The sequence below is a fragment of the Rhyacophila brunnea genome, unplaced genomic scaffold, assembly GCF_057557595.1.
Source record: "Rhyacophila brunnea isolate RB1 unplaced genomic scaffold, BYU_Rbru_1.0 scaffold_17, whole genome shotgun sequence".
Classification (NCBI taxonomy): Eukaryota; Metazoa; Arthropoda; class Insecta; order Trichoptera; family Rhyacophilidae; genus Rhyacophila; species Rhyacophila brunnea.
Genome location: NW_028232827.1, coordinates 31,106,717 through 31,133,290, shown reverse-complemented (window position 1 = coordinate 31,133,290; position 26,574 = coordinate 31,106,717). Strand labels below are relative to the sequence as shown.

Below are 26,574 nucleotides of genomic sequence, written 5' to 3'. Positions count from 1 at the left end.
TTAAAGGTTTAGGAAGGAAACTAACAGTGGCGAAGGGTGGAGATAGGCTGTTAAGAGTCGACATAAATAGTGCACACTAAACTTTGTCGGCCGTACTTTGTTTTCATTGAACTAAGAGTAAAATTTTATTTTGTAAATGGTGCTGGTTAGTTTTTCGAATTCAATTAAACCCTACAATAATTCGTAGTATTACTTCAATGAAAACAAATACGTGTGACTGACAATGTTTAGTGTGGATTGGGTATGTCGAATCTTAACAGCCTACCTTTTCCCTTCGCCACTGGAAAATGGATAAATACGTAGATTAGATACATATATATTTGTTGATCACTTTTGAATTTAGTGGTAAACGGTACTTACCTATATAATTGAACATCATAATAATCTGTATTTAATTTAGGTCCAAAGGCGAGGGTTGGAGGAGATACCTAAATAGTGCACGATAAACTTTATCAGACATACCTACATTCATTGAACTAAGAATACAAATTACAGATAGCGTTGGTTAGTTTTTAAAAATCATTAAGCCCTGCCTAAACCAATGTGTGCTCACGTATGCCTGTGAAACGTCATGGACTCTTTAGGCTATAGGTACCTCAGCTGAGGCATGGTCTAAAAAGACCGTGACTAGACGATGCGCGGATTGCGGGTCGCGGGTGCAAATGACGCGAACCGAACGAAATATAATTTGCCATAAAAATTCAACATGCGTCCTTTTTATGTTATGTTTATTATTATATTCGTAATAATAATAGTATATTCAATAACATTTCTTTTTCAAGTAGGTACTTTACGTTTTGAACGTGCGGGACGTTTTTAAGTCATCTTTACACGATTTAAGAACATATTCATCCGACTCCATCAGAAAAGAAATTGAAGTGCGAACAGGTCGCTATGCCTCTCCGAATGGCAACGCGCCTCAACGCGGCCGAAATTTCGATCCACATAGTGTTCAAAATTATTTGCCGTTTCACTTATGTACGCTCTTAACGTAAGAGAAATCAAAAATTACCAGTAGCGCAACGGACACGTAAAGGTGCACGTTGAGCATAACACGGAAAGATCACAAAATAAACTAATGTATAAAGAAACAGGCAAGAGTAGGAACGCGATGTGATAGAGGTCGCTAAGCAGGAGAAAAGTCGCTCAGCGGTGGACAACTGCTGGACAAATGGCGTCAAACAGTGGTACCCAAGGGCTACTAAAAGTCCACATGGACGCCCTGAAACCCGCAGAATGTACGCTGTGAGGACCGAGAAGAGCGTAGAGAGCTAGGGGAGGCCTTAATTCAGTAGTGGGTCAACCCCTTCTGATGATGATGATGATGAAAGTAGACACGACTACAGCCACTGGAAATATACGACTGCAGTGTTGATCAATCGAGTCAGACAAGTAGGTAGGTACTAATACCGCAGGAAACAAAGGTCACGACCAAGCGATTATATTCACGATTCACGATCGTTTTTTCACATTTTACGTGGGTATGAACAAAGTGTTCCAAATGAACTTAGATTATTATATTATTATCTATGCCCTCTATGGCATATGCGGCTTCCAAGTGCTTTCCAATAATATTGTCTATACTCCAGTAGCGAAGGGTGGAGGTAGGCTGTTAAGATTCGCCATAAATAGTGCACATTAAACTTTGGTAGTTTTTTTTTAATTCATTAAGCCCTGCCTAACAAACCGTAATACATTTGGTATATTTTGGGCGATACCTACGATAAAATTGTGCACACTTTTTCATTGATAGATACTTATTTTTAATTAACTATTTCTTTTATTCTAGATTTTTTCTATTGGCTATATTTTCTCATGAGTGTTTTCAGAATTATGTACTTATAGATACTTATTTGTTTTCTTTGGATTATGAATACATATTACACATATTGTTAGTTCATTTTTTTTTAATTCATTAACCCCTGTCTAACCAAACTATATTAGATAAAAATATGTTATTCTATCTATAAAATATCCAAAGTTATGTGTGAGTTAATGCATAATTTAGTACCTAAGTACCTATTTTATAGATGGACGAGTATTTTTGACTATTATCTATTATGGTTTGGTTTTCGCAGGGATTAACCAACACCATCTGTAAATAATTGCAGTCTTATTTCTATGAAAACAAATACGTATGACTGACAAAATTTAATGTGCTCTATTTATGGCTGATCTTAACAGCCTACCTCCACCCTTCTCCACTGGTAGAAGGTACGGTAGAAGGTTTCAATACTACTATAAGAAAGTATTTTATAGATAGACGAGTATTTTTGACTATTATCTATTATGGTTTGGTTTCGCAGGGTTTAATCGAATTTAACAACTAATTTTAACAACTAACCAACACCATCTGTAAATTGCAGTCTTATTTCTATGAAAACAAATACGTATGACTGACAAAGTTTAATGTGCTCTATTTATGGCGGATCTTAACAGCCTACCTCCACCCTTCTCCACTGGTAGAAGGTTTCAATACTATTATAAGAAAAGTGTGCATCTCTTCTATAAGTAATTATGGTGATGCAAAAGAGTTGTGAAGGTCGACCGAGAAAGTCGCAAGCTTCGCCGCCGTGGAAATGAAACAAAATAATGAGTTTGCGTTGCTAATCGTATACCCCGAAATGGTGTCAGCGAAGGTCAAAAAACCGGCGTTCGGTAATACCTCGGAAATGCTGTCGGAATGGCAACACCGATGAATTATTTTAGCGTCGCGCGACGCGGTCTGTGGCGCTAGACTTCTGGGAACCATTTTAAAGTATTTTCCGGCGAGCATCAGTCGCGCCAGATGGAGCACATGACACGTGGACCCCACGTGAAGATTCAACAGATTGCTTCAAGTAAATTAGTGATGATAATTCGGTCAGCCCCAATGACATTATTAATGGACAACGCACTAGCACAACACGTAGCTAACAAGTAAATTCGCGCATTGTATAGGTAGACGTCACGCAATTTCCATTATGCGATATCACGCATCTGGAATTTATAGCAATATGGCCTTTATTGTAATGGTGTTAGAACATACGTTAAAGTGCCCACCACCACCCGTCATATATGCACAGCCGTGGATATGCACGGCCGCTTTCTATGACGCTTTAAACGTGTCTGAAAGAAGTGATTTTAAGTGCTCATTCCGTCCCGAGACGGAGCCGCACAGGACTAATGCTGCAACCATGCACCGTAGTGCTTAAAGAAGAAAGTTAAGAAAGAAAATGGTGTTAGAACAGTGTTTCTAGTGTCAATGTTCATTTGAGCGAACCTGTTCGAACCGAACCATTCGGCAGACCCGACAAAAAGCATCGGGATTTTATAGCAATATCACCTTTATTGCAATGGCGTTAGAACAGATTATGCCATTCGGCAGACCCGACAAAAAAGTGAGTGTCATTTTTTTCCAGATGCTTCGTCCATATTAATGTCATTGGTCAGCCCATATTAATTTACCCTATTTGCTAGACATTTACGTAGTCACAATACGGACGAATAGGGGGAATCGCCGGAATGAGGGCGTGGCATTGGCGAAGAGTGGAAGTTGGCTGTGGAGATCCGACATAAATAGTGTACACAAAACTTAGCAGTCGTACTTATTTGTTTTTATTGAACTAAGAATGCAAATAAAAATTATTTAACCCTGCGTAATCAAACCGTATTAGCTTAGACATAAATGCTATGGGCGATCCAATGAAAAAATAGTGACCATTACATTGAAATAGTACTGTTGTGTTACCATGTCGCAAATACCTAGTTCACGGAAAATTAACCGCTCTAAAAAACAAAGCTCTTTGGAGAAAAAAAGAAATACATATTTAAATATAACAATTATTATATTTATTTTGTTAAGTGTTTTTATTCAGCCATAATAGGTAGTAGTAGCGAAGGTTGGAGGTAGGCTGTTAAGGTCCGCCATAAATAGTTCACATTAAACTTTGTTGGTTAAAACTTGTGCTTGCCCTATGCCCCAATACTGGGTCGTGACACGGTGAAATAAGAAGAATAAACTTTGTTAGTCATGCGTCTTTGTTTTTATTAAACTAAAACTACAATTTACAGATGGTGTTTGTTAGTTTTTAAAAATCAATTAAACCAAGCCATAATAGTTTTGGTATATTTTGGGCGATTCGACAAGATTGTGCACACTTTTTCTGTCATTCTTAGGTAGGTACCTATTTGTTTTCGTTCAATTACCTAAGAATCGGTACATAATACAGATGGTCATGGTTAGTCTTGCCCAAACCAAACCATAATCGATAAAAAATATTATTCTATCTATAAATATCCAAAATTATGTATGATTTAATGACATAGTTTTAGATAATAAACGATTTTTCTTACTACCATCTACTTACTATGGCTTAGATTGGGTCGGGTTTAATTGAATTTTAAAAACTAACCAACACTATCTTCAATTTGTAGCTTAGTTCAATAAAAACACATACCTACTTACGTATGACTGACATAGTTTAGTGAGCCATATGTATATTGGATCTCAACAACCTACATACACCCTTCACCAATGGGGTATGGAATGTATTTTTTAATGAGGTAGGAACAGTGAAAATTACAAATTTAGTTAATATTTTGTTTGCGGGGAGAAGTATTAAAATAATACGAACGCGTATTCTTGGTTCGACAGGGAGGTCGGAACCAGCACTCAAATTGGACAATTTTACGAACCGGAGCGCTTGATAATTTTACGAAAATATTAACGTAGTTGTTATCTAATTTTAAGTGTATTTTATAGAAAATTGAATGTAACCAGCTTTGATAGATAGGTAGGTACCTCGATTGGGTATCAAATTATTTTATAAAGGGTTATTTATAAGCATAATTATGATTTACGGTGACCCACATATCCCTTCGTCAGTAATCCGTAACTTAGAAATCCATTACACACACATCATGACGTGTCTGACATAATACATAATAAGTCACTTATGTTTATCAAAGTGAAGACATATCTATGCCAATCAGCAATGATGTTCTAATTAAACTAGACAGAACTAGCTGCACTAAGTCACTAATCACGCGACTCATGCCCTAAATACCATCGCAACTTATCTGAACAAAATAACTTCTGAGAGATTCCTCTGAAATGATCTAACTGATTTAATAAGCTAATGAATTGTTCATTATATACAGTGACGAATGACGTTCCTAGGCAAACTGCCGCCCTTGAGCAGACTTAAAGTTAGAACGCCACCGCCTTCATTTTAAGGTTCAAATTGTCTAAAAAAATATTAGGTACCAGTGGCGAAGGACGGAGGTAGGCTGTTAAGATCCGATATAAATAGTGCACACTAAATTTTGTCAGTCATATATATTAGTTTTCATTGAACTAAGATTACAATTAGCAGATAGTGCCGGTTAGTTTTTAAAAATCAATTAGACCCTGCTTAAAACGAAGCATAATATTTTAGGTGGGTACCTAAGCTATGGGCGATCCGACAAAAATAGTGCACACCATTTTCATTAAATTAATAATACGTCATATTACAGTTAGTTGGTTTTTTTTTTTAAATTTATTAAGCCCAGCCTAACCAAACCAATAGATACTAATTCTTCTTCTTCTTTCTATTAAATATCTAAGATTATGTATGATCTAATCGCATAATTTAAGATATTTTTTAGATATACGTAAGTATATTTTGTTGACTATTATTTATTATGGCTTGGTTTACGCAGGGTTTAATTGAATTTAAAAAAAACTAACTAACACTATCTGCTGATTATTGTAGGTCTTAGTTCAATGAAAACAAATATGTATGACTGATAACTATTTATGTAGGATCTTTACAGCCTACCTCCAACCTTCGCCACTAGTAGGTACTTACCTACTTAAATATTTTATTATTTGTTTTAGTTTTAGGCTATGTAAAACAAACAATAGGGTCTGCAAAAATCTTTAAATTAACAATCCTACATGCCAACTACTTGTTGACAGTTCAGACCATAATTAACCGCCTGAATACGTAAAGTGGCAAATATTAGAATAGCCTCGCAGAAAACAAATAAAGACGTAGGTACCTAGTATGAAAAAAGAGCAGAATTTTTTCGTACTTCTTCCACACATTCTTAGCCATTTTTAATTAATGTTTTAATTAACAGGCAAAAACAAAATGCTTGAATTAAAACAATCTAAAAACTTGCGTTATTATTATTTTATTATGGCCTTCCTCCGCCGAGAATCAACGGTAAATGAAAGTCAATTATAAATAATTATGAAACTATAGGTGAGACGGCACGGGTACAGTAAACATTATATGGACATACTTATTCCTTGTGTTTTGTCGTGAGGTATGACAAGCCAACCACAGTAGGTATATTATTTTATTAAATCTGACAAGACAGATATATAAATTAAGGAAAATATATAATTACTTAGGATTAGGATTGTGGTCCAGTGTGATTACATTGGCAGGCGCGCAGATCCAACCAGATCCAACGATCCAGGCCGACCGTCGTGACCAACGTCTTTACACTATAAGCAATTACACAATTCGATCGCGTTGGTCCTTGCTTTTGATTGGTTTAAAATAAACATAGTGTTGCTATTATTAAAAATATAGGTTGACCGAAATCTATTTCTTCGTTAGATGTGTGGCTACACTGTTTTCCCTCGCAATTTTACGTCAAAACTCAGCTGTCAAACCTAACCTCGGAAGCGGGCGGTAGCTTCCGATATTTTCGTATGTTCTCGGCTTAGATTATAGAAAAATATAGATAGAGCTATTGCAAGTGTTTGTCCCTCAAAACATGACGAACTTTTTCACGTACTTGCCTTGCCCCCTTCACGCTTCCTCCGCGATCCTTTCCTGGGTTATTCGAAAATATGTGTGACAGTGTGCGTGCCGTAGTGTTGCCAGATATCGAATATTTATTTCAATGTTATAATTTTACAAGCGATGTTTTTATAAATTATATTATGGCAACACTGGCGTGTTGGCTATACACCTGGTAAAACATTACTCACTAAAATTGGCTCATGCGGAGGGCTTGGTTCTCGGCAATTTTTGTTTGAATCTTCGTGAATCGTGACAGACGGAAATAGAATTAGTTCCGATTTGCTCACGATCCCGGAAATCCATAGATAATAGATTTTGGCAATCGTGGCAGACGATCGGGCCAGACGCAATCTGCCAATGTAATTTGAGCATAAGGCGCTGGCCTTTCATCCGGAAGCTCCGGGTTCGACCCAGTGAGGTCACAACATATTTTATGTGATTTTTCTCAAAGCCTGGGTGTTTGTGATGGTTTCATTTCTATTACTAAATATACTACCTACTATTTCATTAAGCCTCAATTACATTGAGCTCCTTTACGAGCTGTGTGTTGGCAAATTTATAATCTGCCTGTAAAGTCGCCCAGTGTAATCATCAAAGAAGCTAACATGTTCGATGATTACACTGGGCGACTTTACAGGCAGATTATAAATTTGCTAACAAACAGCTCGTAAAGAAGCTCAATGTAATTGAGGCTTTACACTACTGTCAATTAGCTTCTTGGCCTGTCATAAAATTCTGTGTATTATAAAGTAAAAGAATATGATAATTTTTTTCATATCATTTAATAAAATTTTTTGGTGCGTTGGGTCGAATTGTCGAAATAAATTAGATAACATTCAGTCATTGATCTATTCTATATTACTTGAAAGTCACGCAATATTATTATCTTTTTCTGCTATTATAATAGTACCTAAACAATAAAGCTTTAAGTAGGTATGTATATTGTATACTAAAACATCTAATCTAATCGGCGTAAGCTTTTGAAAGTGCGTTTCGAACTGTTCCGAGCAACATGAATATAGGTACATGCTCGGTATGGAAAAAAAAACTAGTCCTCGCCATATAAGAGGAATGGCAATTGAGCCAGTCTGCAGTGCGAAGGGTACCGCGTTTATAATTAAGGCAATAAAATCTTGGCCTCGCTCGGAGTCGCTGGTTCTCTTGTACAGTTCCCACGAAGGGATTCGAACCTGCTAATTAATATAGAATCTTTTTTTGTTTCTCTATTCTTCAGTGAGTTTGGATTCTGTTTTAAAGAATAAGTAGGTAACTAGGGTAGGTACATACTACATAATGCAGGTATATTGAATATAAATTACGTAAATGATCAAATTTTATTTTAATTTGACTTCGTACCCTTCGTCGTCTCGATTCATCAATGGCTATTGATGATATTTGTTTAATAACTCCTACATACATACAGTGACTATTTGAAACACAAAGTCAGTAGACTTATACCGGAATCAAAACTTTCACATTATATAAATGCTCGAAATGGAAAATTTTACGAACCGGAGCGCTTGATAATTTTACGAAAATATCAATTATATTATACTATATTACATTAATTGTAAATGTGATTTATAAAAATAAGTGTTATTTTTTAATTATATGAAATATCTAGCTCAGACGGTCTAATTAATATTTCCACGAGACGGAGCGATAATTTTGTGGATTTTATGAACCGGAACGGCACTCCGGTGCGTTCCGGTCCATTTCGAGCCCTGAATATGCATAATACAAAATGTAGCGAAATACCTGTAACTAAATGCCTGTGAAAGGAATCAAAGGACAACATATTATCAAAAAGTCAGCCAAATATAACGAACCATTATTATTTATCATATTTAGATGAACTACCATGGAAAGTCGCATATTATGCATTGGCGGTTTGATATAAGTGAATGCCCGAGACGGTGACAGGTTTGGAGACCATCTCGATAAAATTATTCCTATGCATAAACCACTAAAGAATGTTACAAATAGGTAGATACACCGATCGTTAAGTTTCCAGGATTTTTTCCATTTAGGTACTTCACTTAATTTCCAGAGAAATATTTGTTAAAGTTTTCAGCTAACGCTTTTATATGTTGGCTTATGATGTTGAATATGACGTTATGGTTAATATCAGCAGTATTCAAAAATTCTCCCAGAGTTCATCTATTGCGAATTCCCCGAATCGTGTAGCGATATTGTCGGTTGATAGCATGGTGAAAGCTTTCGCGGACCGGTAATAAATTCTTGCGGACCGACGCCGGTCCGCGGACAACCGGTTGAAGAACACTGCTAGCATACACTATGGGTTCGGGTATCACGAGTTAGGAACCTCTGGATTTTATCGAATTTCTGCTATATTGTTGTGAAGTTTGAGAGTCATAAATGCATTATAATTGGTACGGTCGAGCGGGTCGCATTGCAGGAATGCACTCAGCTTTCTCGGTTCGACATAAATATGCAAGCGATTTAAAGCAATAATTATGCTCGACTTGAAGCATTGAAAATTATTTGAGCAATTTTAGTGGCACAGTGTAAGAACCTACCTAATGCTACCTATCTACGTATAAGTGGGTACATTATACAATATTGCTGTTGTCATATTGACAACTCCGAACAATAATTCTTGAATAATTATTACTTAAATAACGTTTCATAGACTGTGCCCCTTTGGCACTCAGGACAAACAATCTTTTGGAGCCCACGCCAGCTCTCACCGGGTATTAAGTGCATGGCCTCCATACCTTGAAGCGGCCCCCCAAGGCCAGGATCTTTGGCGCCCCCCCTACCCATCGCTAAGGTGGCAAGGCAAGGCAGTGAGATGCTCTACAATAGTTTTCGGCGTGCATTTTTGAAGCAAGTATTAATAGACAATTTTGAAAAGTTTTTAAATAACAACTGTCAGAATTTTAAATGAATGGTAAGTATTTATTTCAAAGTATCGGTATAAGCCCGCTAGTTTTAATGTTGAATGTAAAATATTCGTACAGCAAGAAATAATATTCAAAAATCTGTCCAAAATAGATTTTATTCTGACAAATTGATATAAATACTTACCATTAATTATTTAAATATTTCCCGAAAATTATTTAAATAATTCCCTATAATAATTTAAATACTTCCATTGTTATATTATAATACTTACCAATAATCATTTTTTACTTGCTGTTCATATTAAATAGTTCCCACCTTTTTAATAAAATACTTGTTTGATTTTTTATTAAAATACTTGCTATTAATGCATATATATACTTACCCAATAATTTGAAGCCATAGTTTTCTAAATGTTGTTTCAGGGTATCAAGGGTATTCGGTGTGTTTTTAGCGATTTTTTTTTTAATATTGTTGAATAAATCCACATGAATTATTATGGAATTGTCAAATATCGACACACAATAATCAAAAACTGCATCACACAACTAGATATTTTAAAATGTTAATACTTTTCAAGTAAAATGGCGACATTTTCCCCATTATAGCAAATTTGTGATGTGTCTTATCAAATCGACCCGCCACGTCGGGTCCCCCCCAGAGCCCGGGCCCTCTGGCTAGAGCCCTGTCAGCTCCCCCCATTGTGGGGGCCATGATTATGTGCGTCCGTTTACAATTCTGGGGTAAGGGCCCCCAGCCTATCGGGCGCGGGGTCATAAATAGATTTATAGATTGATACAGTTTTATGAATATTGGATTTTTACTTAAAATTTTTGAAAATTAAAGGAAAGCTAGAATAACTATTTTATATGCAAGACGTATCTACACTTAAAAACATATAAAATGACAAATGTTAATGAAACCTTATTTGCTCACATATACCCAGAAGTTTTAAATACAATATATAGTATATACCTACCTATACATAAAATAACATACCCATTTGCGATGTGTGGTATTTTATTTACATAAAGGCTTATGAGTTATGACTTTTTTAGTATCCTTACGCACCCTATTGCCTTCTAGAGTCCTCTAAGGGTTCGATTAATTTCGCCTACTTTGGGGATCACTGATCTATATTGCCATTGGCGTCTCCGTTTTAAAAGCGATTCATTTTAAATCAAAACCGTTTCAATTATTTCCAAAAAACAAAGGTACAAAATAAATAAAATGCCACTGCATATTAATACGTATAATTAGGGCTCCATGAATTATTGAGAAGGGGGGTAAAGACAGAAAAATCACTGAGCCAAAAACCCTCGTGTGAGTAGAAAAACAGCGGCGCCTCGAGCTCATTGTCGGCCTTTTAAGTATGCACTAAATGCAAATTGCACCGTTTATCTGAAGAAAAAAAACGTTAAAAATAACGAGGAGTACCTATATAAGTGTTTGCTTACAGCTAGTGAGTGTCTTGTTAAAATTCTTTCACTTTGTAATAGAAATCGCGAATGTGCATTGCTTCTTTTAACAATAATGTAAAATGTTGATTGAAGAGATCATAATAGTATTTAGCAGTGGCGAAAGGTGGAGGTAGGCTGTTAAGACATAAATACTTCACACTAAAATTTGTCAGTCATATTTATTTGTTTTTATTGAACTAAGAATACAATTTGCAGATTGTGCCGGTTAGTTTTTAAAATTCAATGAAACTCTGCCTAAACCTAAACCAAACCATAATAATTGCTAATAAGTAGGTATGCTATGGGTGATCCGACAAACAATTATAGTGCACACTTTTTCAGTCATACTATTTGTTTTTGTTGAATTAAGAATACATACCTATTACAGGTGGTGTTGGTCAGTTTTTTTTTAAATTCATTAAGCCCTGCCTATTACAAACCATAGTTGATAAAACATATTGTTCTATCTATATCTATAAAATATCAAAAATTAGATATGATTCAATGGCATAATTTTAGATATTTCATAGATAAACGAATATTTTTTTACTATTATCCACTATGGCTTCGACTAGGCAGGATATAATTGAATTAAAAAAAAAAACTAACAAACACTATCTAGACATTGCAGTCTTAGTTCAATGAAAACAAATACGTATGACAGCCAAAGTTTAATGTGCACTATTTACGTCAGATCTTAACAGCCTACCTCCACCCCTCGCCACTGGGTTTATACATATCACCACGAGAGATCTCTAAAGAGACAAAGTTTATGCAGTCAAAACAATCCAATAAATTCACTTAACCGGTTAAGTGCCCAAAGCGTCTTTGGACGCCCTAATTACACAAACTCTTATGTTAATTACTATCAATTAACTAATTGCGGCATAGAAAGGATTAATATAAGAGAAAAGGTAGTTCAAAACTTTGGTTCTCATTTCACTAAAATCAAAAACACTGTCCTTTTCGGGAATGGGACAACTGGACTCCAGGACAATTGGACGCCGCACTGTCGTAGACACGTATACAGAACGTAGACGAGGAATTTTAATCAGATTCTATCTATTACTTAGTAGTTTTAATTCATTTTACTCTTAACATAATGTATTCTTTATTGCGGATTGAGAATTACCGTGCCTTAGGCTTTATATAAAATAAAAAAAACTCTTTTTTCGTTGGAACTTAAGCATATCCACGATTAAATCATTATTTACGCCTGCATATTTACATTCTCACCAACTATTAAATCATAATATAATCATTTAAATATAAATAATAATATTAAATATATTTTTTAAAAGTACCAAACGTCTATTTTCGAATTGCGTGGCGTCCAGTTGTCCGGCGCCAAATCTTCCAAAACCCCTTTTTACTTAGCAGTGCATGAAATACTAATGCAACAAGTTACATTACTGACAAGTAGGTACTTACTACATATTGCCTACTGAGTACTGACTACTATATACCTACAGTGTAACAGTATTTTCAATTTGTTTCAATAAAGTATTCGCATGTTTTTTTTTAATTTAATTAATGGCAGACGAGCTATGTATTTTGTTGGCACGCATGCGCGAAACACGCGAGCATTTCCTATTTGGACAGACACGCAATATTTTGCATTTTTGTATGAATGGATTTGCTACACGTTTAGTTTACATTATCATTAATGTTCAACCGATAACAATGGTTTAGTCTAATAAGTACTTATATTTTAACCAGGTACATACCTACGTAGTTTCTTTATTTTCACATATCATACCTATATGGAGTGGCGGGTCGTCCATATGCACTGCGGAACTGCAGCACACCCAAGCAAATTGAGAAAAATATAATATTATAATATACTTACATAAATTTATGTAAACTTATTATACCTATAAAAATATCAATATTATTTAAGCGTGTATTATGCTCGCCCGTGCACCGATACATCCAATAATTATCATACACCGCGGTACTAATATCAGAAAATGACCATCTTTATGACTTTATGCAGTACCGTTTTCAATGGGATATGCTCGAGTAGGCAAAAGAGGGGCGCGGGGAGTGGGGCTCGTAGCTGGAAGCTTGATCGGTACTGTTGGTCCGACAGTATTTCGCCGTTTCTGCATTCGCACGTGAGCACGCGCGCGACAGCGAGGAAATAAATATAGCTTTAATGATTTATTAACATTGTTAAAATTTATTTCTGCAAGTAATTTGTGCAAAATTCTTTATTTTAATTATTAAGTATTATAATTAATAATTTATATTTATTTTTGATGATAATAGTATCTAAAATATAATCCAAATAAACATTTTTTTCTTTTCAATGAATCGCAGCACCCCAGACATCTTATCCACGTGCCTTATGTTACTTAGAAACGCGTCTGCATTTCACCGGGGAACGAAATTAATTCTGCGTATATATTCTATACACAAGGCTGCTATCGTTGGCTATCGAGGGTAGTTTTGGGGTATTATAATTGTAACAATAAGTTAGCCGTCCAAACTGTCAAAACTGTCTATCTCGTTCTAAATTACTTTCTATACTTCCTTTATTTGCCGCCCTTAGAATGTGTAGCCCCACAGCAGTGCACGCCTTCCCTACGCCCCAAGACGTCACTGGATTAATTTCCTCAGAAAGGAGCACAGATTCTGTTCCACGGATGTTTTATTTTACTACTAAGGCCTAGCCGTATCGTCGGCTTAGCTTAGATTGAATAAACAAAATGTAATATATTAATGTATGCACAGATTAATAAGGGGCCTCGAGAAGTAATAGATGTGTACATACATCCATCCATTAAATATTAATAAAATATTTGTTTAGAAAGAGGGGGGATTACGGTTGCCTGGCAACGACCTCCTTGCTGGAGCAAGAGGAAATGTAACAACACATTCAAAATATTTCTTGATCCACTGTAGAAAGAACAAAAATATGTATTCCCGTTTCATTCGTGAAGACAACCAGTATTAATTAATAAACATATAAAAAGAAGCAACTTAGTAGCAAGAAATGTATCAGTACCAATTCTGATTAATGTTGTTTGTGTAGAGAAATTATGGAATTGAAGTATCGTAAACCGGCTGTTGCTACTTTACTACGCGGAGAAAACTCGATTGCACTGATTGTAGTAGGTACAGAGGTGGGGTGAGTGGGGGCAATGTACCTAAGGAGGTTTACTGGAATTTAATAATCTGGTTTCAAAAGCTTATCAACCCACGCTACATATTGAATATATTATAATAATATTATTGTGCACATGTATCTAAGCAGTTCCTGATGAATTTGATCAAAATATACTTAGTATATTATTATTATTGAATCATATTTGTATTGTTAAAAATAATCTGTATTCTCAACATGCTAACAGTCATAAACAAACAGGTTTTAGTCATAATCTCATTGTACGACTAAACTAACTTAACAGTTGCCATACAAATCAATAATTTTATAAATATAAATAAGCGTAAGTAAGATGTGTTTCGTTTTCGTGTAACTCACTGTTGAGGATCGCGACTTCTTTTAAATGGCATAGTTATGTATCCCTCATTCCTCAACGATCTTTACATTTCTCTTTGTTCACTTAGTCTGAGCCTGATGCTGGCCAAATAAATATTGGACGAATGGCTAACATTTCACAAAATAATTAATTGTTTATATTATTATATATTATATTATTGTTAAATTATTATTGTATTTTATAACCTAATAATAAAATTGGGATATATATGTTAAAAATGTTGTACAATGGCGTGCGGTGTATTTTGAAATCGGCGCATGCTATTCTACAGCAAATTCCTATAAAGGTAAGTAATTTTTTTGACAAATCAGGTGCTCCAATTTTGATTTTCAATCAGAGAAACCCTGTCTAATCCAAGCCATAGTAGATAATAGTAAAAAAATATTCGTTTATCTATAAAATATCTAAAATTATGCTATTTAACCTTAGGTACATAATTTTAGATACCTACATATTTTATATATTGAAGAATATTTTTAATCGATTATGGTTTGGTTTAGTCAGAGCTTAATGAATTAAAAAAATAAACTAACTAACACCATCTGTAATAATATGTACCTATTCTGAATTCAACGAAAATAAATATGTAAGTATGACTGTAAAAGTGTGCACTATGTATTTTTGTCGGATCGCCCATAGTACCTATACCAAAACTATTATTGTTTTATTTAGGCAGGGTTCAAAAACATTTAAAAAAAACGAACCAGCACCTTCTGCATAATATTGTATTCTAAATTCAATGAAAACGAATAATTAATATGACTGACAAAGTTTGGTGTGTACTGTTTGTATCGAATTTTAACAACCTACCTCCTTCCCTTGCCACTGATAGGTATCAAAATATGCAGTGACGTCCTTAGACAAAATGCCACCCCTAGGCAACGCGCCATATGCTGCCCCATTTTTATCAGCCTTTCACGACTCCAATATCTAATAAATGTGTTGTATGGATACAATACTAACAAAATATATAGTTACGTACCTACTTACCACTAAAACATACAATTTAGATATAAAAGCAAATAAACATAATATTATATACATAACTTATTAAGTTAGACATTTACCCAAATCAACAGAGATGAGGTTTTATTTGGTTGATATTTCTGACACATTTGGTTTGTACCATTTAGCAATACACAGATTAATTATTAACATTGGTAACATTTTAGGACACATTCTAGGTGTTTAATGGCATCACCGTAAAAGTACTAAACATAATCTGGCTTCAAACTTTTGGCGAACTGTTCCATGACGACAGGCTTTCACGTGCATATATTATTAATCTGTTATATCTGATATAAGTGTAATTCAGTATGGTACGTAGGTATTCATCGAGAAAGTTCTTAATCATTTTTTTTCCAGGTGCGTAGAAAGCTCGTATGTCATATTAAACCCAATCCTCCCACTACCCATTCACCGTTTTATAAGTATACAGTAAGTGTATAGGTATGCAGTCACAATGAACCACTTACTAAGAAAATACCTGTAAGTGTACATATACTTAATTCAAGTAGGTAGGGACTACATTATTACTTACGTACCATTTATGATAAATTGATATTAGTTGATAGATACCTCTATAGATAGAAAAGAAATTATATACATATCTGCACGCCAGTAATGCGAAAACTAGATTCTAGTACTAGGTCAGACTAGTAACAAGTGATACGGGTTCCCAAAACAATAATAATATAATTATATTTCGATACGAAAACTTATCCCTGTCTCCTCATTTTGTTTTATAGTGTATTGGAGAATTAATACGACTTGTAGAGGGCATAGACGTACTAAAGTCTGGTCATCAAATTAAAAAAAACGTTTTGGGAAGTTCTTTTTGGAACGTGCCTAACTTTAATGCGCGATTATCGTTAGTTGCACCTCGGTATATGCACGAAATCGTGTGAAGACGATACTCCTGGTGTAGGAGTGAAAGCATGACGTCTACATTACCACTCTTCAGTTTTACAGAAAATGTGCCATACTTTCAGCGGTGATTTTCTTTGACGCAGATTCGTCAGAAGATTTAAAAGGCAGCATCGAAACAACTCAAATCAGGAACATACAATAAAATTGCGAGGTTTTTTTCAGCTGTTGGGACCATCGGACCAATCTGGTCGCCAAAATGCAATTCAACTGCTTAATCTAAAAACCAGCAAACTGCAGTTTTGACCAAAAATGAGATTTTGATGGCATTTGTAATAAATCATGTTTTCTATGCTCACACAAAATTTCAAACTGTTAAACCGATAAATAAATGCGTCATCGTTCTTCACACAAAATAGCCAACTGCAGGTGCCGAATTTCCAACAACTCCGCTTTTCATATAAATTTTCTTTATATGCATATAAAAGGAAAGCTAAAATAGTGTATTAATTCGTATTGCAGCTTATTTGTAAAAAAAAAATCCAAGTGTATTTTTGGAATTGTTAAATTCCGCTCGATTGTTACTTGTTTTCTCCTTCCTGAACAATTTGTCGAACTGGAGTTAGCCGGTTTGCAGATTAAGTAGTCGATTTGTAACAACCAGAGGACAATATTGTGTTCCTTTTGCTATTTTCTGTGGCCATTGTGTTAACGAACATTTTAACACTAAGCTTGGTAAGTCCTGATTGCACCAGTTTCTAAACGAAGCGGACTTGAAATCTGCACACCTTTTATGGCATGTCAACTGACATAAATAATAATTATTATCGCAAATGCTAACTCGCGAGAATGACAACACGATTTTGCCACCATGTCAACGAGTTAGTGCACGTATGTCCAGTTTATACAGACATTTAGTTGTATTCTTTTCAACATTACATACAACAGGTAAATTTTACAGTTCTGTAATATCTAGTAAAACAAGAATTGTAAAATCAAAGAGTGTCTTTCTCAAATTAATGAGATGACTCCTTAGTAATCGAGATCTGCGCATCTATTCCATATAAGACTGCTTTCGGCCGCTACGGCAACCATCTAGAGTAGGTTTGTATCGAAGTATTAGCACTTATTGTAAAAATTAGGTCAGGGTTCGAAATGGACCGGAACGCACCGGAGCGCCGTTCCGGTTCATAAAATCCACAAAATTATCGCTCCGTCTCGTGGAAATATTAATTTGACCGTCTGAGCTAGATATTTCATATAATAAAAAAAGAACACACTTATTTTTATAAATCACATTTACAATTAATGTAGTTATAGTATTATATAGTTGATATTTTCGTAAAATTATCGAGCGCTCCGGTTCGTACAATTTTCCATTTCGAGCGCTGAATTAGGTACAATAAGTTAGCCGTCTAAACAGTCAAAACTGTCTATCTCGCTTTAAAATTTACCACAGCCAAAAGAGGTGCTGTTAAAACATAGCACTTATTGTAAAAATTACAACTAACTTATTTTAATTGTTACAATAAGTGCTAATTTTCGAAACAAACCTACCCTAGATAACTGCTGTAGAGGCCCAAAGCAGTCTTATGCATAGAATAAATGCGCTTGATCTGAGACCCCATGCCCCCCACAAGTATGTGGCAGACAGGGCTCTAGCTTGGGGGTCCGGGCTTAGGGAGGGGGCAGCATTGTGGGTCGACAAGCTAAGTGAGATAAACACACATCACACATTTGCTATAGGTACTTACTAGTAAAAAAATATTTTTTCCTTGAAGACTATTGACATTGTAAAGTATATATGGCTGTGCTCTGGAATTGGATGTGAGATGATTATTGATATAATTAAATGATAGGTTACCTACCTAATTCACGTGTAGAATTTTGTGCATTTCCTGAGTAATAAATATGGCGAAGGGTTGCATCTTGGCTATAAGGGTCACCTGGGTCACGATCAGTGCTTTGTAATATAATACCGAGTGCCGAAAACTCAATAATGTAAGTGGATTTACTTACAGATACAAAAAATCGGTAAAATAGACGTGATGGCCTTAATTTTACCATGGGGTTCCACGGAATACTATTTTGGGGAACACTACTGTAGATCGTAGATTTGTAGAACATCACACTGCTCTTAACCTTAGGCCGGCTTCAAGATGTGAGGGTCATGGAGACCGCGTATGGTTTGTATCCAAGAACAAGAGCATCCATAAGACAGAAATTAATGATGTAAACAGGGTACTTTTTGACGACCAGGATATAAAACCCAAGTAAAAAAAACGCGTCGACTGCCTTCAAATATTGAATGTTCGTTACAATTACGTGATAACTTCAAGGCATATTATTGCGATACATACGTAACTGTTGAAAATAACATATTCTTTAACATGTGTACCTACCTAAGTTTATCCCATATCAAAATACAAAACGCAAGAAATATAAATCTTGCTGCGTGTCTTTAGTGGTGGGTCTAGGATACTTGGAAGCCCAAGGCACTGACAGGTATTGAGCCCCTATGATAAAAATCTATTACTGAAAATGTTTAGTGTGCAATATTTATGTTGGATCATAGCAGCCTACCTCCACCCCTCGCTACTGACACTCAATGGGGCAAGCCATTTCCCATAAATCCTATGTTTCCTGGTAAGTAGTTATGTTATCACAATCATTTCTTAAGGTGTGGATGCTTATTCAGTTGAGGTTTTCGAGATGTGGCTGTATAGACGCATCTTCGAAATTCCTTCGACTGACCGAATGACGAATGTTGACGTTCTCAATCGAATGGGAAATGACGTATTGAAACCAGAAAACTACAGTACTTAGGTACATATGCCAAATTATGAGAGGACAACAGTACCTGCAGGCCTTACAGCATTACCCAAGGAAATAAGTAAGAATCTCTGTGAGTGGTACGAGTGCAGCTCCACCGAACCGGGTAGCAGATCGTCGCTGTAGGATTGTTTTTTCGAATAGACCAAATGTCAAATGTTTAGGAGACGAAAAACAAATTTGATTATCCTATATTTAAATACATGAAGATGAAGGTATTTAAATTGTTGTTTTCATTATAAAACAATTTAAAGAAAATGATGGCTCTGATCCATTTAGATACAAAAATACATTCTGCATTAAAAGGTCGATTTCGACAAAAACGGATATTCGACAAACCAATCCTATAGCGACGAGATGACGGAGCAAAGATGGTAGCCGAACTTCGTTAGGGAATCGCACGATTAGAATAATAAATAGTATTGAAACCGTAGTGACTGCATTGAACGAATCACAGAAACCCCAAGGTATTATCTACACATCACACAGATAGATGTAGTGAGAACTGAGCCCCTGATGAAAAGTCAGTGCCTTACGATTGGACTAGGTTCAAACTCATAGGGAAAACAATTATTTTGCATGCCACTATTTGTGGACGGTGGTAACTTTGCACGTAAACGCAATTATGAAAATAATTTATGACTGTTTTGTGGGGATTTTGCATTTTAGTCTGTTGCGTTGTACAATACCTATGTAGATAAGAATATGCGATAACTTTGTACAATGAAGGGTGGACGTAGGGTGTTAAGATCTGCCATAAATAGTGCCATTAAACTTTGTTAGTCATACGTATTTGTATTTATTTAACCAAGACTACAATTTACAGATGGTGTTGGTTAGTTTTTAATAATCAATTAAACCTTACCTAGCCCATACCATACTAATTAATAGTTTTGGTATATTTTGGGCGATACGACAAAATTGTACACACTTTTTCATTCATACTTATAATATTATGTTTTCGTTGGATTAAGAATAGGAACATATCTACCTATTACACATAGTGTTGTTTCATTTTTTTTAAATTCATTAAGCCCTGCCTAAACCAAACTATAACAGATAAAAAATATTATGGTATCTATAAAATATCCAAAGTTATGCATGATTCAATTGCATAATTTTAGATATTTTATATATAGACAAGTATTTTTTGACTATTATCTCTTATAGCTTGGTTTCGCACGGTATAATTCGAGTGCTTAAAGTCAGACAACGTTATCTACAAAAAAGTGTTTTTTTAGATAACGTTATTTTACATTTACGGCTACATGATTGTCAAACAATGTTATGTCAATTTTTTCTAATTTCTTATTAAATCGTCAGTAAAGTTTAACGCTAACTACATAAGTAACCCTTGTTTTCATATTTTTTTTAAACTATCCCTATAAATTTTAACATCATCATAAGCAAGATAAATGTACAATACACAATAAATTATACAATATTAAGATTAGGTTTTAAATAAACATTTCCCTTGTTGAGTAACAAGAATCTAAAATAACGATTTTTGGCTCTCATGTAAAGTTGCACTTTAGTAGATAGTGTTGTTTGACACTAAGCCCTCGAATTGAATTTTAAAAACTAACCAACACCATCTGTAAAATTGTAGTCTTATTTAAATGAAAACAAATACATATGACTGATAAGGTTTAATGTGCACCATTTATGGCGGATCTTATCTCCACCCTTCGCCACTGTGTAATATGTAATTTTCGTAATATTATTGACAGTGATGTTTTAATTTTTAAACAATTCATATACTTATATTTAATACAAAACATTGATTATCCAGATTTGAGAATACACCTAATATTCGTGTCCCATTCAAATAATATGTCAATGTTGCCTTTGATATATTAATTTAATCTTTCAAATTTTAGTTAATTAAAACATTATATATAACGACATAATATTTGTATGCACATTGATATGAATTTCTTAATCTAATAGTAAGTGGGAGATGTTGTGAATCATATTAGGGACCTGGAGAAAACCCAATGATTCTGGGATAAAAAAGGACGGAAAATTCACGTAGGTACACGTCATTGTAATGAGTCATAATATCTTAACAGGACTCAGATAAACCTATGATAATGATTATGATAATGATTATGATAATGATAATGTTTACTTTAATCAACGGCATTTAAATAATTTGTAATTCAGTATATCTTTCTGGTAAGAAAATACTTATTGGGCAGTATATAATGTAATTGATCAGTAACTAAATACAATATATTGATACATCCACGTTTTTCATAATATTATAATATGTATTGTCAAAAGATTAGTAGGCATCTATCGTAATTTATGTAAATGTGGGTGTGTCTATTTTAACTCTGCAGGTAAGCTACTTTAGTATAAATGTATTGTGTATGTTACCAATATCAGATATGATTAATATGATAATTGTAAATTCGGTTTACAGTTTACTTTATATTAAATATTAAATTCATATCATTATATCGAAACACATTATTACAATCAAATTAATACGAACGTTGAAGGTTTCAAATATATATAGATAACTATATCTACTGTAAAACATAAATGTTTTTGTTATAGGTAAGTACCTACTTAATATAATAAAATTTATATTGTATAAGTTTAGTATTAAGTAGATAGTAGGTACCTACCTATATAGGTATATTTGGTTTCAACAGAAATTTAAACTTTCAAGTTCGCATTTTCAAATCTGAAAAAAAAAAATACAATAATACTGAAAAATGAGATGAATAAAAGAAAATTCTACGAATTATGCCAGACTTACTTGCCAAAGAGTGGATGCCACAAAGGCGTCTGCGCATCGTGCAGTGGTTCCTCTGGAGGGTGGGTGGAGCTGCCGACCTCTGGTTCACCACGGGCCTGCGACGTCGCCGCACCAGCACTAGGCTCTAAAAGGTTCTGCAGCGACTTCACGGATATCCGAGGACGCTGTTCTTGCTCAGAGGGTCGTGCGGGGTTAACCGAACTGACCCGACTGCCACTCGAAGGTTTAGGCCCGGCCAGGTAATTGTTATTTTGGTAATAAGCTGAAGGAGATGCGGAAGAAGAGGGAGATGGGGGTGGTTGTTGGTGGTGACGCGCAGACGGTCTAGATCCTCCAGGGCTATATTGCGGAGCGCGACCCCCCGGACTGTACTGCGTTCCTCGACCACTTGGACTATATTGAGGACCTCTTCCTCCAGGACTATATTGCGGTGTTCTACCTGGAGGATATCCTGGCCAACCACCTGCTAAGAAAGGTGCAGCTGCCGCAGCAGCACCCGAGCGAGCGCATCCTCCGTATCCATGAGCAATAGGACTAGTTCTCGCAGCCGAATGACCACGTTGTTGATGTTGCTGATGATGTTTACTTGCTTGGGCGAATTGGTTTTGCATTTCGAGACTTTTTTGAAGCTCTTTCGCATGGAGATCAGCAGGTATACCGGATTTAAGAGCTCGTTGGAAATTTGCGTTGTTAGCTTGTGCCATCGCTTCTTGCCACATGGCGATTTCTAGCTGGTTTCCATAGTCGATAGGTGGCATACCTGGAAAACCAGCAGGCCCTGCGAATCGAGATTGCGGTGAAAACATCTGACTGAGATCAGGATATGCCGGTTGCGGTGGATATCCAGTAGGTGCTGCCGAATTTAATGCTTTTAGAAAATCAGCATTCTGGGAACAGGCCATAGCTGCTTCGAATTGGCTAAGATATGGTAACCACAACATTTGGCCAATAGCTGCAGATGTAGCGGCGTCAATGTCTCCTGCGAGAGCTTCTGCACTTGCTGATGCTGCCGACTTTGCAGGATTTTCAACTGGAGGTGGTAATGACAATCTGTTAACTTTTGCTATATCGTGCGGACTCGGAGCATTAGGAAGAGGTTTGGTATGCTTTTGATCTTTTGGCTTTGAAGCCTCTTTTTCCGCTTGACAATGTTTCAATAGAATAGCTTCCAATTGCGACAACGAGACTACGAGGATATCTGGGTCTTGGAGGACAGCCGGAAAAGCGAAAGCTTCTGGAAGTCGCAATTCTGGCCTCTGAAGTAGGAGGGCGGGTATTTCTCTGGCAGGTGATGCCAAAATAGATCCAAATCTTTCTTTTGGAACTAACAAAGGATCAGGTATATTAAATTCCAGGCTACTTCTAAGCATTTGTAACTGTTTCAATGGACCAGGTTCTTCCGATGTCCGGTGTGGCCTCGATTCAGATCGTTTTGGCTTATTATCAGAAGAAAGTTCGCCAGTTTTTGAAAACAATTTATTAAGTTTCTGAAGAGGCGCTTCATCAGAACTATCTTTCCTATATCGTTTTTCTTCTGGTTCACCAAAATCTTTTGCTGGCTTTTTAACTTCTTCCGAACAACTACTAACGGTCGGACTAGCAGACTTTCGACTTTTTCCAAGATTGAGAGGTTCGCTTTGGTGTTTAGTTATAGTGAGCTCCGAAGAGAAGCACATTTTGGGTGATGGTGATGCAAGCAACGTCTCTAAGAAGAGAGATTTTGAATTAGACTTACTCTGAGGAGCAGGAAATAGTTCTGGTGAAGGGGGGACTGCTGGGATTCCACTAGGCTGGGGTGATTGGACCGTATCAGAACCTCGAGATGCAGGTCTAGGAGTTCCCCTACTAGGAGAAGGAAAAGGACTTGGTGCTCTTTTACGACAGCTCAGATCCTTTGGCATTTCATCACTTTTATCTAATGATTCATATGTTCTATCATCAGTTATATCGGATATTGGGTCTTCGGCTACTACTGTTGGCTTGATGCTCAAATCTGTAGGCAGGTCATCACCAGATTCGGGAAATTCATTTTCTTTATCGGAATTATTGTCATCTTTTGATGATGACTCAGTTGGTTCCTCTTCATCGTCGTCGTGGTCTAAATCGTCCTTGGTACAAATTGGATCAGGTACCTCCGGATAGTTGAACTCGGGATTAATATCTTCCGGGGTACATTTTTCTGGAATTTCTATTTCTTCACTTGGTGTTTCCTGAACTAATGGTATTGGTTGATCTTCAATTACATTCTCAATTATTTCGGCAACAGGTGCAATATTGTAACTTTCTGAAGAATTTTCATGCAATGTCAATGATTCCTCAAGAGATTCTTTACTATCGGGAGGGTCTGGATCTTCTGGAATATTATCAATAGGCATTTGGATAGGCAAGTCTTCAGTTTTAATAAAATTATCTACAAATGGCTCGTCCACCAATTGTTGATCTACCAGTTGTTCATCGACTAAATGATGTTCGACTAATTGTTCACTAGCCAATTGTGCATCAACTAATGCCTCTGTATCATCTGTATCCTGCTGCATATGTGTTTCTGTCATTTCGTCGGTCATTTGCTGCAAATGAAGTAGGCCCTGTGCCGCTGTCATACTACTCTGACCCGGTGATTCAAGTGATTGCTCTAATCTATGAATAATATCAGATACTGGCGCATTATCCATCATCATGTCTTCGTCTTCGTCATTATAATCGCCCTCAAGGTTGTTATTGTTGTTGACAATGTGTGCAATTTTGTCGAAAGCGTTGCCCATGATATCGTTATCTTCACAACCTTTCTCAACAAGAGAATCCAGAAGTTCGTCAGCGTCTATTGCGTCGTCGTGATCATGCGAAACAATGTCGTCAGGGATGTAGTGACTTTCTGCGATGCTTTCGAAAAGGTCTTTGGCAACGACGCCGTTCCGGTACACGCTATCTTCGGCGGGAGTGACGTTTCCGGTATGCGACCGTTTATGAGAAAAGAATTCCTCGTCGTCTCTCGAAACTTTTGCTTCTTCCGGAATGTGAAAAGCGAGCATTTCCCTGTCACCCTCGTCTTCTGAGAGGAAAGGGAAAGGGCGGTGCGATGAATCAGCACTCTCTTCACCGTCTGGTTGTTGTTGATTAAATTCGAGCTCAGCAACGGCGAGTAAGCTGTCAAGTGGGGTCGGGTTGAAATCTGATTCGGGTTCGGGTTCGGGTTCGGGCTCAGATTCGGGCCTAGAGAGTGCGTGCAAGGCTCCCGCGGGTGATCTTTGGGGGATGTGGATGGTGTGGGACGGGATGCTGGTTTCGATGTCCGGCAACGTCCAGGGCTCCGGTTTGGCGGGAGAGCGGTCGACCTCCTCTTCCGGGGAGGGCGCGGGCCGCCTCGATCTCGCGACGCAGGCGGAAACGGGGGAGGCAGGTGGGGTTTTTCGGTGAGCGCGATCGATAGCGACGCGGGGGGCGCGGGGCGGAACTCCCGCGACGCGCCGGCGCGCACTGACAGTAGGCGCCCGCGGCAAGCGAACCGCGTCGTAGGTCTCCGATCGGGGAACCACTCGCCAACCCACGGGGGTCCTAGTCAGCCGGAGGCGATTTCTTTCGTCGTAATCTTCGCAGTGCACTTGCACCACTTCGGTGTCACGCTGACGCACCCACAAGAAGAGCGGGCGCAGACGGGAGGGGGGCGGGGGCTTGGCGGGTGCGGGGGTCGGGAGGGCGCCGGCGCTGGCGCTGCGGCGCGCTGTCGGGCGGGCGGGAAGGCGGATGGGCGGAGCGCTCCCCGCGCGCTTGCCCCCCGCCCGCCCCCCGCCGGAGCCGGCCGAGACCACTCCGGGCCGCACCGCGCGAGCCCCCGAATACTTCCCTTCACTCGACACTTCGTGGGACCATCTCCCACTGTCGCTGCACTATTGCACTTCTTAGCACTGAAAACGTAAAACACTCTGATCACTAGTACACTTCGCGAGAATCCTATTTTCGATAGACGGTGGGCGAACTGAACCGCGACTGAGATTCGTGGGAGCGCGATGTGGCACGGAGTGTCGCGGTGGACTGTCGAGGCAGCGGCGTGCGCGCGAGCGCCGTTTTCCGCGGGGGGCCGGAGGGGCGCAAGGCGGGATCGGGCGGGACCCCGCCTTCGACTCCGCCCGCTGCCTCCACTCTCATTCCCCTCCGCGGGCGATTTTCGTCCTTATCGCCGTCTCGTTTGGAAGTCGGTCAACGAAGTTGGAGGCAAGAGGAAACGAACGAAATGCGCGTCTCTTGGATATTTCTTTCCGACACCTCTGCGAGCACCTTCTCAGACCTTTAATCGCTCGTAGTTATCGATTTTATGAGCTGACAAACAAATGTTCCTATTCACCTAACAAATTAATTGACGGATATCATTAATTAGGTATTATCAGTTAATCTTTACAACGGTTATTAATAATTTATTGTTAGGAATCTACTAGAATTCTTACACACTTGTTTATATAGTACTTAAATAGATAAATATAAAAACCTACCTAAAT

General features: G+C 37.2%; 1 protein-coding gene across 1 annotated transcript in view; it reads right to left on the bottom strand.

Annotated features, from left to right (window-relative positions):
* LOC147073947 (uncharacterized) overlaps nucleotides 1–26,227 on the bottom strand; it is a 241,029-nt gene extending 214,802 nt beyond the window's left edge. The window contains exons 1-2 of the mRNA XM_085944707.1: nucleotides 26,064–26,227; nucleotides 22,085–25,963 (exon numbers count right to left, since the gene is read on the bottom strand). Coding sequence (XP_085800833.1) covers nucleotides 22,085–25,963; nucleotides 26,064–26,227 — 4,043 coding nt within the window. The remainder of the gene's footprint in view (nucleotides 1–22,084; nucleotides 25,964–26,063) is intronic.
* Nucleotides 26,228–26,574: the final 347 nt, after the last annotated feature.